General features: G+C 51.3%; 1 protein-coding gene across 1 annotated transcript in view; it reads left to right on the top strand.

Annotated features, from left to right (window-relative positions):
- The window catches only part of LOC122470125 (transmembrane protein 132B), a 367793-nt gene that overhangs the window by 134237 nt on the left and 217992 nt on the right, over positions 1-15564 (top strand). The window contains exon 2 of the mRNA XM_043557310.1: positions 12943-13834. Within this exon, the coding sequence (XP_043413245.1) occupies positions 12943-13834 (892 nt within the window). The remainder of the gene's footprint in view (positions 1-12942; positions 13835-15564) is intronic.

The following is a 15564-nucleotide window of genomic DNA, read 5'->3' as shown; positions in this document are numbered from 1 at the left end:
GCCGTGGGACCTAACCGGAGGGAAATAAGCAGAAGCATTATGGAGTTCCTGGAGTTCCAGGAGCCTGGACTCCACCCCTTATGTGCTGTGTGACCCGGGGCATGTGTCTTGACATCTCTGTGCCTTTCTTTTTAAAAAACCTGTAAGGTGGATACAACACTACAGAATGAAGTCAATGATTGTATTAATGATAAAACATTACGAGAATGATACCCGATCTCACAGAATCGTGTAAAGAATAAACGCGTAAAGAGCTAATACACATAAAGCAGTTAACCAGTGACTGGCCCGTTGTGGGCACAGGACAGTCCCTAGTTACCGCTATTATCACCAATATTTCATTTTTGGCTACTACTAATGATAAACTTGTGCTAATTTCCCAATCAATACTGATCTGTTCTTTCTCTGAGAGTTGGCAGCACATACGACCTCCATCTGGCAAATGAACGACGATATGGACTTACTTGTTATCAATTCTTTAAATGTGGATTTGTTCCTCAGAAGTAGGCTGTACCCGCTGCTTGCCTTTTCCCGTCACAGCTCTTCACTCCCTGCATCCGGGCGATCATTTACTTGCTCGATTGTTGCGAGAAATTAGTTCAGACAGAAAATGGGCTGAAGTTCGTTGTTGTACAGGAGGCGGAAAGGGGTTTTCAAGCAATCAGATAGTCACGAGGATCGTGGGAGAGACGTTTAAGATCATGCTGTTTAAACCCTTAACCCTTAAAAAACAGTCTTAACGGTTCGTGAAAACAGAGTCTCGAAGGACCAGCCATAAGGACTAGACATTTGTTTCCTTTCCTATAGGTACTTGGCAGGTTTGAATAGTAGAAAAAAATTAGAGAGAGAAGGAAAGATACTCCATGAATGATTGGGGGCGGACCCACGCCAGCCTGTGTTAGTGCTGTTTCACTGTGTGTGTTCAATGCTTTTTCCGAATCTGTTGAGGTAGCCATAGGATTTTCTCAAAATGATTTTTTTAATGTTTGTTTACTTTTGCGAGGGAGAGAGAGCGAGCGAGCCTGAGTGGGGGAGGGGCACAGAGTCCAAAGCGGGCTCCAGCCTCCGAGCTGTCAGCACAGAGCCTGATGCGGGGCTCGAACCCACAAACCGCGAGGTCATGACCTGAGCTGAAGTCTGATGCTCAGCCGACTGAGGGGGTGGCCGTAGGATCTTTATCTTTCATTCTGTTAATGCGGTTTGCCACCCATGTTTTGACTGCGCGATGCCAGTTGCAAATGCCAAGATAGCAATGGAAATGCCGTGCAGAACTAACTCGGCTGCGTCTACTTCACTCGACAGGCGCACACTCACTCTACAGCACTTGGCTCTTTTTTTCTGCATTTGAAGAAAGTTCTGGTTCGAATGTAGAACATAGCTTCTCTGAGCTGTCAGTGCCTCTGCCTACGCGTCTCAGATGCAACCCACTTATCCGTACTTGGCTTTGAGTAACTCATTTGGGGGTGCCTCAGTCGGTTAAGCATCTGACTTCGGTTCAGGTCATGATCTCGAAGTTTGTGGGCTCGAGTCCCGTGTCAGGCTCTGTGCTGACAGCTCAGAGCCTGGAGCCTGCTTCGCATTCTCTCTCTCCCTCTCTCTCTGCACCTCCCTGACTTGCGATCTGTCTCTCTCTCTCAAAAATAAATAAACATTAAAAAATAAAAGGCCAGGGTAATGGCTGAAACGCCTGGTTTGTGACCCCAGGTGTATTCCTGATTTCTTTTCTTCAACACCAACTGTGTTGAGAAGGTTTAAGTAAAGAAATCAGCCTTGACCTGGTGGAGATTGTTCCATTTGGGTAACTGAGTGGATTTTTGTGTTGCTTCTTACAAAAAACACCCTTGTTCTTGTCAAAATGGTACCCTTATAATGCTTTGGGGGAACCCCCTCCATCTACCTCCTTCCAGGCTCCCTGGAAGAGACACATGACTTTGGCTGAGCCAATCAGAACAGGCCATTCCTCCGGCCACAGTGATTGGTTCAGGGATGGGCATGTGACCTATCAGAGCCAAGGCGATGCCCCACTGCCTTCTTCCCGGAAAACTGGGGGAAAGAAAGCCTCGCTGATCTTGTTGGATGTGAAGGAAGGAAAATGTGAGGCTTGGTGATGCTAACTGTGCTCTGCTGTGCAGATTGAGAATAAAACCAGCTCCACAGAAAAGAGCAGAGGGATGGATAAAAATGCATCTTAAAAAAACTTAGTAAAATTTTCCCTTTTTGGTCTATCGTGCAGTGAGTTTTTGACCCATGCATAGCTTCGTGTGACCACTGTCACAACCAGCATACAGAACGGTTCCATCAGACCCATCCTGATACTTAACGTTTGGGGGCGCCTGGGTGGCGCAGTCGGTTAAGCGTCCGACTTCAGCCAGGTCACGATCTCGCGGTCCGTGGGTTCGAGCCCCGCGTCGGGCTCTGGGCTGATGGCTCAGAGCCTGGAGCCTGTTTCCGATTCTGTGTCTCCCTCTCTCTCTGCCCCTCCCCCGTTCATGCTCTGTCTCTCTCTGTCCCCCCAAAAATAAATAAACGTTGAAAAAAAAATTAAAAAAAAAAAACGTTTGGTAGTCACACCCTCCCCATCCCATAGTTCCTAGCAGTCTGTGACCTATTATTCTCCATCTTTCCAGTCGTAATGGTTCTAGAATGTCACATACGTGACACCAGAGAGTAGGCGGCTTTCTGAGGTTGCCTTCTGACTTTCGGAATCATGCAAGCGAAATTGATCCAGATCGTGTATCTGTCGGTTCCTCTTCTTTCTTTCCTGCTGAGTAACGTTCCATCCAGTGGATACACATTTGTGTAGCCACTCACCCGTTGAAGACATTTGTGAAAACCCACACTGATGACATCGTCGAGGTGCCGGGTCCAGGCAAGCCTGATGCTAGCCTGCCTGTAGACGCTCCAGCCCCGACCGCCATTAAAAGCCACTTTTGTTTAGACTCCGTACGGGTTCTCTGGGACTTGACATCAGAAATGACTGGAGAGAGGGAAGTCGGGGCTGAGCAGGTGAGAAGTCCCAAGCAAATAGGGTCCTCATATGACACTCCTGTAAATGGAGTTATACAGCAACGAGTCGCATACTGGGGTTTCCCTCCAGGTGGCAGGGAGGGTGGCAGGAGGTGACACCCCATTTGCCACGGAGGGAAATTGAATCTCAGAGGGATGAAGTGACTTGTCTCAGTACATCAGCTGAGCCGATGACAGGCCTGGGGGTCCAGCCCAGTAGTCCCTCTGCCTCTAGTGAGTAAGCATCAGCTGCCTCCCAACCAGACAGGGGCTGACCTGTCAGCATCACTTAGTAAATTTCCCTTTTTTATTTAAATAATCTCTTGAGGTGTCCAATTTAGAATAAATATAAATGGAAATTAGAACAAGGTCATCAACATTTCCTACTGTTTAACAGCTGACGGTGCCTATAGGAGGTCAAAATTACTGTCACTAAGATCTATATAATCCGTTTAACAATGCTCTTTCTACATCTGGTGCCCCATGGAAACTTCTCACGTTGGCCTAACAGCCCCTCGCTTTGTTCCTCTGGATGTCTTCCTCCTTCTTGCTAACAAAAGCCCAGTTTACATGAAGGAAGAGGCGTGTGATTTAAGCAGGATCACAGCTCTCCGGATTGTCAGCCTGTACCGTGGTGTCTGGGCGAGGGAGGGATCACTGGCTGCTCTAACAAACAAACGTCAGCACTGGCTTAGCGCACTGAGCGAGTCCTCGTTCACATCCAACGTGGGTGTTCCTGGTTGGCTGGCTGTCCTCTGGGTGGAGGCTCGGGGGCCCAGGCTCCTTCCAGCTTATGGCTCTGCTGCAACCGGGGGCCCCAGACCCCTCCTCTTCTCCCGGCTGTAAGGAAAAAAATGTCATTTTGGCTTCAGCGTAATATGCAGCACTTACATTCTTATTTCACTGGCCAGAGCTGGATACAGATGCAGAGAAGGCTGGGGAGGCTCCTGGCTGAGCAGCCCACATGCAATTCTATGGGTAGAAAGTCTTTTTTTTGACAGGTGGCCATCTTCCCTGCAGACACGACGCCTCATTGTCGAGGCTAAAGCTGCTCTCCCCTCACTCCCCTGCTCTGGTTTCCACCACTGTTCAATGCTTCCCTCCCCTCCCGTGGTGAGTTCCGGGTTCGTGCAGACAAAGTCTACTCATCACCACGGTCCTGCGTACATAGGGGGGAAATAGAATGGTATGGCGTAACTTCCAGAGAAGGGCGATAGTCTTCTATCCTTCTGTGTCTTTGATCTCCCTCCCCAAAGTCAGCCACGTCCGGCCATTTCCACGTTCAGTTCTGCTTGTGATTATTTCTATAATTCTACGCACTATTCTAGCTCTACACCTGGAGTGAACACATTTGGACAGCAGGGCGGTCTGTGTGAGAGAGGACGACGAAGTTAGTGCACACACCCTTCTAGTTGTCTTTCTTACCAGTTACCATTGCATTTGGCCGCACGTAACAGAAACTCCTGGCCACCAGGGCTTAGCAAGTAGGGGCTTACTTTGTTCTCTTTATTCTTATATGTCATGCCGTGGCCAGCTCCTTCTGATGCCCCGCATTACTTTCTCAGTGTGTAACTTTGGTCCCCATGGTTGCACAGGGCTGTCCCACCTATGTCCCCTCTCAGGGGACATATGTGTCCTCAGAGAAGCGTTGAGTCTCAACTGGGGATCACTGTTCTGCCTTTACTCAGGGTGGGGTTCTGTCTGCAGGGGGCGTCCCATCTACAGAATTCAGTTACGCCCCTGGTTTTCAGCCTCACTCTCCCCCTGTCCTCGCTGCGTGTGCCAACATTGAGCCTGGGTCCCAGTGGGCACGGTAGCCCGAGACCCTCTGCGGCACACACAGAATGTTCTAGCACAAGATTTCCTCTGCTGTCTTGCCCCTCCATCAATGCGCTTTCCTCCACTTGTTGTCTTCCAGAGATTTGTTGAAATGTTTTATCTTCGGATGGCCTTCTTCCATTTCTCTAGGTAATAGGCTTATCCCTGTTTGTACTTGTATGCTTTTATTTTTGTGCGGAGATGCGGGGACATGAGTGTGTTCAGTCTACCACTTAAAATCAAATTCCGCATCTTTCTTTCTAAAAGGAAAAATGTCAGTATTTCTCTTAGCTTTTGAATAAGCGAGACATGTTCGTTGTAGGAGAGTCGAAAACACGCAGAAAGATAGATCAGGAAGTTGAAAGGCATCCCTGACCCTCACGCGCAGAGCCTCGCCTCCAGGTACAAGTCCACTTGGGCTCTGGGGTGGGCAGTTTGACACAATGACTCTGAAGTTAACGTGGAAGGCAAGACACCGGCAAGTCCAGCTGCCAGAAAGGGCCGCCGTGACAAAGTCCCACAAACCGAGCGCCTTAAACAACAGAAATTTATTTCCTCGCACCTCTGGAGGCCAGCTGCCCAAGGTGATGGTGTCAGCGGGTTGATTTCGTTGAGGCTTCTCTGCTCGCCCTGGAGACAGCTTCTCCTCTATCCCCACACGGTCTTTCCCGCGTGCGTGTATGCATGCGTGTGCACGCACGGCTGTGGCCATATAAGGACACCAGTCATACCAGATTAGGGCCCACCACGGTGACCTCATTTTAACTGAATTATTTCTTTGAAGACTCCACCCCCAAGTTTTTCAATACCCCTCCCTTAAACTGCGAATTCCACTTAAACTCCCACTGGCAGATTCAACGTCTGCCGATTACCGTCACCAGATCCTCACTTCGCGTGAGACGGCATGAGAGGTTCAAGAGTTAAATGTGGTTCCCAAAATCTGCAAAGAGGGTGCATCTACAATGGTCTCACTACCCAAAAAAAGGGGGAAAAATCAAGCTAATTCATATACCCTACACCCTCTGAGGCGAATTAGCTTTTGTGATGATTATTTCACAATTGTATATGCGCATCCAATCACCGGATTGTGCCCCTTAAACATATACAGTTTTAGTTGTCGAACATACCTCGTTAGAAAAGAATTAAAGGTAAAAATGTGGACCCACACGTGCATACCCAGATGACCAGATGAAAGTCTGTGAGCGTGTATTTGATCTTGGGATACGGGGAGCGCTTTCTCGGCGTGAAGGCAGTGGTAGTCGTCAAGAAAGAAAAGACGGATGTTCTCGGCTACGTTTTAAAGATTGGGCGTTGGCCTGTTTTCATCTCCGTAGAGTATTTGTACCCCCAGATTTTGCCTGAGGATATAATCTGCAGGGTCCTGCCACCTACCTCCTTCTAAGACCTTGGCTGGCTGGGTAAGAAAGCCTGTCCGTGGAGGGGAGTGCAAAGGGTGGGATTCTCTCTGGTCAAAATCTGGAGTTCACTCTTCTCTCGGGCTGGACGTCCCACCAGCTGTCAGCTCTCTCGGCCCACGCTCCTTTGGTGTTGTCGCCTGCGGGCTTGCTTTCCCTTGACGGTCTATCATCGCTGCAAGCCACCTTGCGGGGAGGGGCACCGCGGGGGTGCTGTCGTGTCCCTCGGGGGCCCTGCCGGAGCGCCCGGTGGAGGGATTTCTCTCAGAGCCAGGAATAGCTTTGCTCCTTGCTTTCTCTTATGGACAGTGTCCAACTAGTGACCTCATCCTGTGCTTTGAGAGCTGGGCGACCCAGAGGCCCATTGGCCGTTCCTTTGAGTCATGGCTGGCACCCTTGCAGCGTAGACGTTCTTTGCTGAGCTTTTATCTAGCAGCAGAACGTGGTGACTGGGACGGTGAGCTCTCCCTGGAGCTGGCCTGCCTGGACAGAGTTCCACCTCTGCTGCCTACCAGCCGTGTGATCTCAGGCAGGTCCCATAACCCCCCGTGCCTCAGTTTCCCCATCGGCCAGTGAGGATGACAATGAAATCCTCCTAACCGGAAGACTGTGAAGATTAAGAGTCGCTACCTGTGAGATGCTTAGAATAGTGCTTGGTGCGTCACAAGGGTTAGGTGAGTGGTGGCGACGATGATGTCTCTATCTTTTGTCTTGTCACTGTCTGAATAGTCATATCTAATCCTTAACGGACTTGAGGGCCTGTACCCCAAGCCTTGCCCTCAAGGCAACGAATGATGTAATTTTTGCAAAGCGCCTACTGTGTGCTCAGTAGTGTCTTTGACTTTTTAGCGCAGTGCCTCTCCTCGTTGCTATTCCATCGAATTATCCAGGGAACGTGGAGAACATTGGGCCCCGCCCGAGACCATCTGGCTCTATTTGGCGGGCAGGCCCAGGTACCATAATGTGTTCTCTGGCACGTGCATCGGTGGAGCCACCTGGGTTGAGAGCGATCGGCCATTAGGACCACGCTCTGACAGATCAGTGAGGAAGGTCTCTTGCGGGCGCTTTACAAAGACGTGGCCACCTGGCACACCGGGAAGAGAGCCTTCGACACCTGGCCGTGCGTGCCTGGGTTGTCTGGTGTGAATTGGGAATGCCACAGGCCGGGACCCTCAGGTGGGCGACCAGTGGCCACAAGACTGATAATAAGCTACCAGGCAGGCTGGCGACGTGAGCGAAAATACGAGTCTGTGCGTGGAAGCAGGTTCACGCTGCGTCGCCTCGGGGCTCGGGACCGTAGGTCCCGCTGATCCCAACCAAGGCACACGCCCAGGGATGTTTCTCGGGTGCCAGACGCAGCGGTGAGGTGATGTTCCACGCACTCGGGTCGCAGGGTCCCCGCCGGAGTTCCCGGTTTGCTGTGGGTTGCGTCGTTCTGGGAGGTTCCTGGCCAGAGGTACAGAGCGTCCTTTTTTTTTTTTTTTTCAACGTTTATTTATTTTTGGGACAGAGAGAGACAGAGCATGAACGGGGGAGGGGCAGAGAGAGAGGGAGACACAGAATCGGAAACAGGCTCCAGGCTCTGAGCCATCAGCCCAGAGCCCGACGCGGGGCTCGAACTCACGGACCGCGAGATCGTGACCTGGCTGAAGTCGGACGCTTAACCGACTGCGCCACCCAGGCGCCCCCAGAGCGTCCTTTTGGCACACCACCTCGTGCTCTCGGCGAACCCGTGCGGGAGTCCCTTCCCGGCTCATAATGAGGGCGGTGGTGACAAGCCCTGTTCAGCTGGGCCTCATAAGACTCCCTCAGTTCATGCTCTCAAGACCCACGTCACTCGACAGGCGGTGAAGAGCCCTCGAGGAAGTCAGCAGGCTGACTTCAGAGCCTGGGCCACCTGGTCTAACTACCAGTGGGGAAAAGAGCGGTGACAGGGAGACACTTGGCGCCCCAAGAATGGTGACACTTGGGGATTAAAGCGAGGGGTGGTCGCTTCTCAGGCCGTGGATGTGTTTCTTAGGGCACTGTCCCATGGCTTTACAGGACACTCTTGAATTCGGGTATCATATTTTGTTGCGATCTGGTTCGAGGACGAAACGAGGCCCTGCCCGCTGATTTTTATGGCTTTCCATATAAGCTTTCAGACAAAATTCGTGCCGCGTTTTGCTTGAGTTATGTTGGGGCAGGATCGTAAACCCCACACTGTTATTTCAGATGAAATGCACGCTTTGGCCACAATAAACAAGGGAGGAGGCACGGCTTTACATCTCCTGCGAATCAGTTTTTGAGAGGTATAAATTAATTGGCACAAATGATTAAAAAAACACAACAATCCACAATGAAAACAGAGCCTATTAAAACCTACATATATTTTTAATTTCCCGTTCCACGCGTGTAAATAAGCCAGAATTTAAACCTTGCCTTGGGCTTCCCCTACATTTTATAAGAAGGTAAAATTTGGACTTACCTCTTGCTTCCTGAATCTGGTCGGCCGGGTGCCCACTTGGCTCCGCTGAAGGGGACCGTCATGCTGTGCAAGGCAGATGTTCCCTTTTTGCCCATTATTTCATGGTCAGGTTCACCTAGAATTTAAATTCCTGGTTTGGAGACGGGAAATAAACCAACAAGACACTAATTTAAATTTCATATGAAATGGCGCTTCTGCACGGCTTGACGTTGTCGAAATGCAAATTGCCCCTTGGTGGTGGGAACAGCTAAAACTTGCCTTACGATGAGGCTAATTCTTGAAAGTCAGTTCCCGCCTCCCCCTTCTGTGTTCCATCCAAATCCTACCCAGTCCCACGGGACACGTTTGGGAGGACGCGGAGGTCTGTAGCATGAAAGTCAACATATGGTGTGCGTGTTTACGTGTGTATGCGTGTATGTTCTATGTGATACATATTATGTATTATAATACATATTACATTGTAAGCAGGTTTGGGATAATTTAAGTAGAGTTTGGATGTCTGCTTTTTCACTCAACACAGCGTAAGCATTTTCTCGCGACGCTCCACGTTCGTTGAAATCGTGGTGCTTAATGACACACACACAGTATGGCTTTCAACATTTGCTTAGTTGTGTCCCTCATGATGGGTTTTTACGTTGCTTGCAGTATGTTGCCGTGACAAGTCTTGCTTGTGACAAACCTACTTGCCACGTTGATCTCCTTTCTGATCTCTGGTTTATCTCCCCAGCACGGTTGCTAGGTGGGGAATTACTGGGCTGGGTCTGTCTTTCTTTCTTTCTTTCTTTCTTTCTTTCTTTCTTTCTTTCTTTCTTTCTCTCTTTCTTTCTGAGAGAGAGAGTGAGTGGGACAGTGGCAGAGAGAGAGGGAGACAGAGGATCTGAAGCAGGCTCTGTGTTGACGGCAATGAGCCCGACGCAGGGCTCGAACTCACGGACGATGAGATCACGACCTGAGCCGAAGTCAGATGCTCAACTGACTGAGCCACCCAGGCGCCCCTGGGATGGGTGTTTCTAAGGGTGTTAACACTCAGTTTCCTAATTGTCTCATATACATTGGCTGTGCCTGCCTCCAGACTTTGCCAGCTCCTTGGGGCAGAAATCACATCTGTCTTGTCCCCGTGATGGCCCTACACGCCACAGTGCTGGAAGTGTGACAAATGACTAGTAAGTATAGTTTGATAGATAATCAGAGGAGTAAATGGGTAATAACTGCTTCTCCAGTAATTAATCTGACACGGCACTGGCCATATTGATGACACTTGAAAAGATCTTCCTTCCTTCCTCCCTCCCTCCCTCCCTCCCTCCCTCCCTTCCTTCCTTTCCTGAGATAGCATTGACATATAAAAAGTGTATGTATTTAAGGTGTACAATTTGATGTTTTGATATAAGTACTCATGTATATATAATCACCACAAACAAGCTAATTAACATATACATTACCTCTACCGAGCTACTGTGTGCGTGTTTCGATTTGATTTAAAATCTGTGCTCTTAGCAAATTACAACGTACGATACAGGATTGTTAACTGTGTCACACGCTCTACGTTAGATCTCCAGAGATCATTCATCTTGGACGGTTGAAAATTTGACCCCCATCCCCACCTCACGCCCCCAACCCCGGCCCCTGGCAATCACCACTCTAACTCTGCTTCCATAACTCTGACTGTTTTAGGTACACAAGCAAGTGAGATTGTGCAGTATTTTGTGGAGAACTGGCTTTCTGAACACCTTCTTGGGGAAATGATGCATCAGCCCCTACGTGGTTGTATCTTTTCCCTAATCTCCTCATTATAATTTTGTCATCCTCTGGGCCAGGAAGGCTCACCAAGGACAGCCCTGAAAAGGCACCCCAAATGAAATCAATAGAAAAGTCTATTTTGCAGGGGCACCTGGGTGGCTCAGTCAATTAAGTGTCCGACTCTTGATTTTGGCTCAGGTCATGATCTCACGGTCTGTGAGATCGAGCCCTGTGTCTGCTCTGCGCTGAAGCATGGAGGCTGCTTGGGATCCTCTCTCTCTCTCTCTCTGTCTCCCTCTGCCCCTCCCCTGCTTACACACATGCTCGCATGCTCTCCGTCTCAAAAAGAAATAAACTGTAAAAAAAATAAAAAGAAAAGTGTATTTTGCAGAATTCGTAATGGTTGCAGAAAACAATGTTACCAGGAGTTAGAGTGTATGGAGTGGTATTTGTTTGCCTTTTGTCAACCAGGGAGGCTAAACCCACCCGCCAGGTTGCATTTCTTCTTGCCCTGGCTTTAGGGCTGGAGATTTATTTCAGCGCAGGGGAGAAGCCCTGTTTGTTCTTGGCTTGATTTGCCAATCCTGGTTCCTGGTGGACTCTCTTTATTTATTATTAAAAAAAAGTTTAATGTTTTTATTTATTTTTGAGAGAGAGAGAGAGAGAGAGCGAGCATGAGTGGGAGAGGGGCAGAGAGAGAGAGAAAGAGAGAGAGAGAGAGAGAGGGAGACACAGAATCTGAAACAGGCTCCAGGCTCTGAGCTGTCAGCACAGAGCCCGACACGGGGCTCGAACTCACGATCCATGAGATCATGGCCTGAGCTGAAGTCGGACGCTTAACCGACTGAACCATCCAGGTGCCCCTAAGGAGAGGTGGACTCTCCTTAGTTTGAAAAAAAGCTTGTTGGGTCCGTGTTTTCCCATTTGAAAGTAACATACACACATGCCTATAGGGATACATATGCACATACACATGCTTATGTATATGTATATATTTTAACTAACAAAATAATACACAGTTGTCACAAATTTAAAGAAAGTAGATGTTAAAAGGTGAAACCTTTTCTCTTTGGTTCTATGGACACACAAACATAAATATACTATATACATGTGTATCTATACATAGGGAATCTTGAAATAATACCCAAGTAGGATCATATATGATACATTTGGAATTTTTTATACTTACTGATATACGGTGGACATTTCCCCAAGTATGTTTATGTAGCTCTATCTCATTTTTCTTAGAGCTGCCTGTTATCCACTGTAAAAATGTGCAGTTTAGGGGCGCCTGGGTGGCTCAGTCGGCTGAGCATCTGACCTCGGCTCGGGTCACGATCTCACGGTTTGTGGGTTCGAGCCCCACGTCGGGCTCTGTGCTGACGGCTTGGAGCCTGGAGCCTGTTTCAGATTCTGTGTCTCCCTCTCTCTCTGCCCCTCCCCTGCTCACACTCTGTCTCTGTGTTGCAAAAATTTTTAAAAATTAAAAATGTGCAGTTTATGTCATTTTCTGTGAATAAATCCTTAGAATGGTTTCATTGAACAGGTAGTGGTAATAGTAACAGTAACAGGCAAAGACTGGCTGGTGTTTATGGGGGTCAGCACGGTCCTGAGCACTTCATGTTTACCGACTCATTAATTCCTACAATAACCCAGTAGGGTAGGACTTGTATTTACCTCCTACTTTATATGAGGACATTTGAGGCACAGAGAGGCTAAAGTCACTTGCTCAGGTCGATCAGTCAGGACGTGGCGGCTTCAGGATTCACATCCAGGCCCCTGGCCCCAGCACACGCGCTCCTCAGTTTGTTCGCAAAGTGAAACTTCAGCCAACATCCTTGTAGATAAATCAACGTCTGTGCATTCTCCCTGGTATTTCGGGAGGAGAGCTTTCTAGAAGCGGGAGTGCGGAGCCATAGCTTCGCCCTCGTTTCAGTAAGAGTCACGGAGATGTCGGGGCGCCTGGGTGGGGGCTCAGTCGGTTAAGCATCTGACTATTTTGGCTCAGGTCGTGGTCTCACAGTTCATGAGTTCGAGCCCCGCGTCGGGCTCTGCGCTGGCAGCGTGTGGAGCCTGCTCGGAATTCTCTCTCTTTCCTCCCCCCGTCTCAAAAATAAATAAACACTAAAGAATCCCCTTAAAAAAAGAATCATGGAGATGTCGGAATGTCCGACGCGTCTGGGAGGGATGGGCAGAAGCGTAAGTATCCGAACGACGCAGCAGGTGGAGGTGCCACGCGATGGCACGTGGGCTCGGGTGGGCATCACGGGCGTGCAGCCTCCTGTCTGTGGGGTGACCCCACAGAGCGGTCCTGTGAGCCCGCAGGCTGTGGGATCGGTGGCAAATGGGCTCCTTCCCACTCAACACCGGCTGCTTTGGGGGAGTCCCCGAAGAGCCCTGTGCTGGGGCCCGGCGTGGCCAGGGGGCGGCGGGGGCAGACTGTGCCCCTCACGCTGGGGCCCGGCCTTCACTCTTCCTCTGCTTTCCTCTCCCGCACAGAGACCGAGAGCCGAGGGATCGTGGACAGCCTGCAGAGGTTCTCCTCGCTCCCTGCCTACCTGCCCACGAGCCTGCGCATCGCTGACGCGGAGGAAGCCTTCTTCCTTAAAGAGGCCAACCAGGACGTCACGAGGAACTCCAGTCTGCAGGCCCGGGTGGAGTCACTGTTCGTCTACCGGGCCCGGAGCCCCCCGACCGTCAACGCCAGCTATGGCCCGTTTTCAGCGGAGAAGCCCATCCCCCAGGACCTCTTGTTGACCTCCACGTCCTTCGGAAACACGGAGAAGTTTCCCTTCAACTGGAAGCTGAAATCTCACATCCTCGACGGCTCCGTCTACTCCAACAGGCCCAAGGTGCAGACGCTGTTCTATGTGACTGGGACGCACTGGGATGACGGCGACCCCGAGGAAGACCTCCCGTGCGTCAAGATGTTCGCCTTCCCCGAGGCCAGAGAGGTGGCGGCCAGCTGCCGGCTGCGGGGGGACCCGGGGCTGTGTGTGGCCGAGCTGGAGCTGCTTCCCGAGTGGTTCAGCTCCGGGCTGGACCTGGAGCCCGAGGAGGAGACCCCCGCCCTGCTGGGCGGCACCGCCTTGGAGCTCTTCTTCTCGCTCTACCCGGCCGACCAGGCCGGCCAGTGCCTGCTGGAGGAGGCGGGCAAGTGGGAGAACAACATCCACTCCGGCCAGGACGGCCCCCAGCAGGCGTCTCCGGCCCGGGAGAGGATCGGCAGTGTGGTGGTCTACCCGACTCAGGACGACCTCAAGTGGTCCCTGGTGAGCCTGGACGAGAACGTCGTCGTCTCGGTGCCCCTGAGCCTCGTCCGGGAAGGGGACGCGGCCACCTTTTTGGTGTCCCTGACCAGTGGCTCTGTGGCAGACCACTTCACTCTCAGGTAGGTGGCCGGGCCGGGTCGGGCGGGGGAGAAGCCAGCTTGCGGTCAATGAACTGTCCGTTAGTAATGGGGTGTTGGTCGTCCGCTGAGTGCCCAGGATAGCGAGGAGGCTGACGGACACGGGATGGGGACCGACACAAGATGCCAGAGTAAAGCAGGATATTTGGGGGTGGGCCCTGGGCACCTGCATTTGCTATAAGCTCCCTGGGTTATTCTGCTGTGAAGCCAGGAATAAAAACAGGCGCTCTGAGAGCAGCATTTCAGGCTGGGAGCTAAGCTGTCACATGATACTGTGAACCTGTCACTGCCGGCCTTGACTTGGCGGACAGAACCCTGTCTTTGCTGCCCGTAAGGGGAAACTTTGCAGATGAATTCCACCTTCTGACTACGCGACCGAGCTTTCTGAGCTAGTGTCCCCGACCTCTCAGGCTTTCGTCGGTAAAGAATCCTTTGGTCAAGCAAACCAGCAGTCTCTATCTGTACGATGAAGACGCAGTTTTAGGGTTGCAAAAAGTGGGGAGCTTCTCTGTGCTGGGGGGCAAACCTGTCTTCAGCTTGTTTTGCTCACAAAGCTTCGTGGGATACCGGTCGGATCTGTGGCTCCGTCCTGGGGCAAGCCTTCTAGCTTCTCTGGGCTTCTGTTTCCTCATCCGTAAGGTCGGGATACCGACGGGCCGCGTCTCTCGGGGTTGCCGTGGGGGTTGATCAGGTTAGTGAGGCTCTTGGCACAGTGCCTGGTCTCGACACCGGAGGCTAGCCTGTGGTTATCCCCTAGTGCTCGGAGGCCAGGGGGCTGCCCAGCAAGGCTTGCTTTGTTTGGTTGCAGGCGAGACGCGGGAATGAATCGTTAATGCCGCACCGCGGTCCTTCTGATTCTGACGGAGGCCGATACACCTGTTGGGGAGTGTGTTCGTTCGAGCCGAAAGGATCCCGAGGCTCTGGCAGACCCCAAGAGGGGTTTTAGCCGCCTGCAGGAAGCACAGTTCCTATTTGGAGCCGCTTGAGTTAGTCTCGGTGACAACCGAGTCAGAACTTAGCTTGGACCCAGTCCTGTGCCAGTCACTCCAGTGGTGGGGCTTGCGTGGTCTAAAGCCCGGCTCTGGCTCTACAGAGATCCCCTTAGCTTCAGATGCTTGCGATAGACCCAGGAGGGCAGGGGTCTGGCTTCTGCACGCATAGCACAGAGCGCGCGCCTCCTGTCCGGGCAGACATCACTAATCGACCGCAGCTCTTCAGCACTCCCTCTGCCGTGGCAGACAGTGTTAATGGACTGCAGCGTTGAGCCCAGGAGTCCCTGCAGCCCCTACCAGTCCCTGCGAAGGTGGAGTGGTTGACATTTAACTTATTTGCCCTCCTTGGTGTAGAGAGAACATTGTTGGGTGAGGAGTTTGAGGAAAGGGAGAGCTGATGGTCTGGTGGCCAGGGGAGCCTGGTTGGGAAGGCATTTCAGGCCAGGGAAATGACATAAATGATGGGGGACGGAGAACGGTCTGGGCCACATTCGAAGTTGTTGACATGCACGGACTCACGGAATTCTGCCAACAAACGACTCAAGGAGACGAGTACTATCCATTTTTTCTGAGGCACAGAGAGGGTAAGGAGCTTGCCCGAGGTCGCACAGCTAGAGAGTGTTGGGTGTGCAGTGGTCAGCTCTGGAAGGCCCTGGGGGCCCTTCATCCCCTCACAGCACCCCCTTCCCGCCTGGCAGACAGGACGGGCAGCTGGCGCAC

The sequence above is a fragment of the Prionailurus bengalensis genome, chromosome D3 (assembly GCF_016509475.1).
Source record: "Prionailurus bengalensis isolate Pbe53 chromosome D3, Fcat_Pben_1.1_paternal_pri, whole genome shotgun sequence".
NCBI lineage: Eukaryota > Metazoa > Chordata > Mammalia > Carnivora > Felidae > Prionailurus > Prionailurus bengalensis.
The sequence above is the reverse complement of the archived record's forward strand: the minus strand, read 5'-3'. Positions and strand labels throughout refer to the sequence as shown.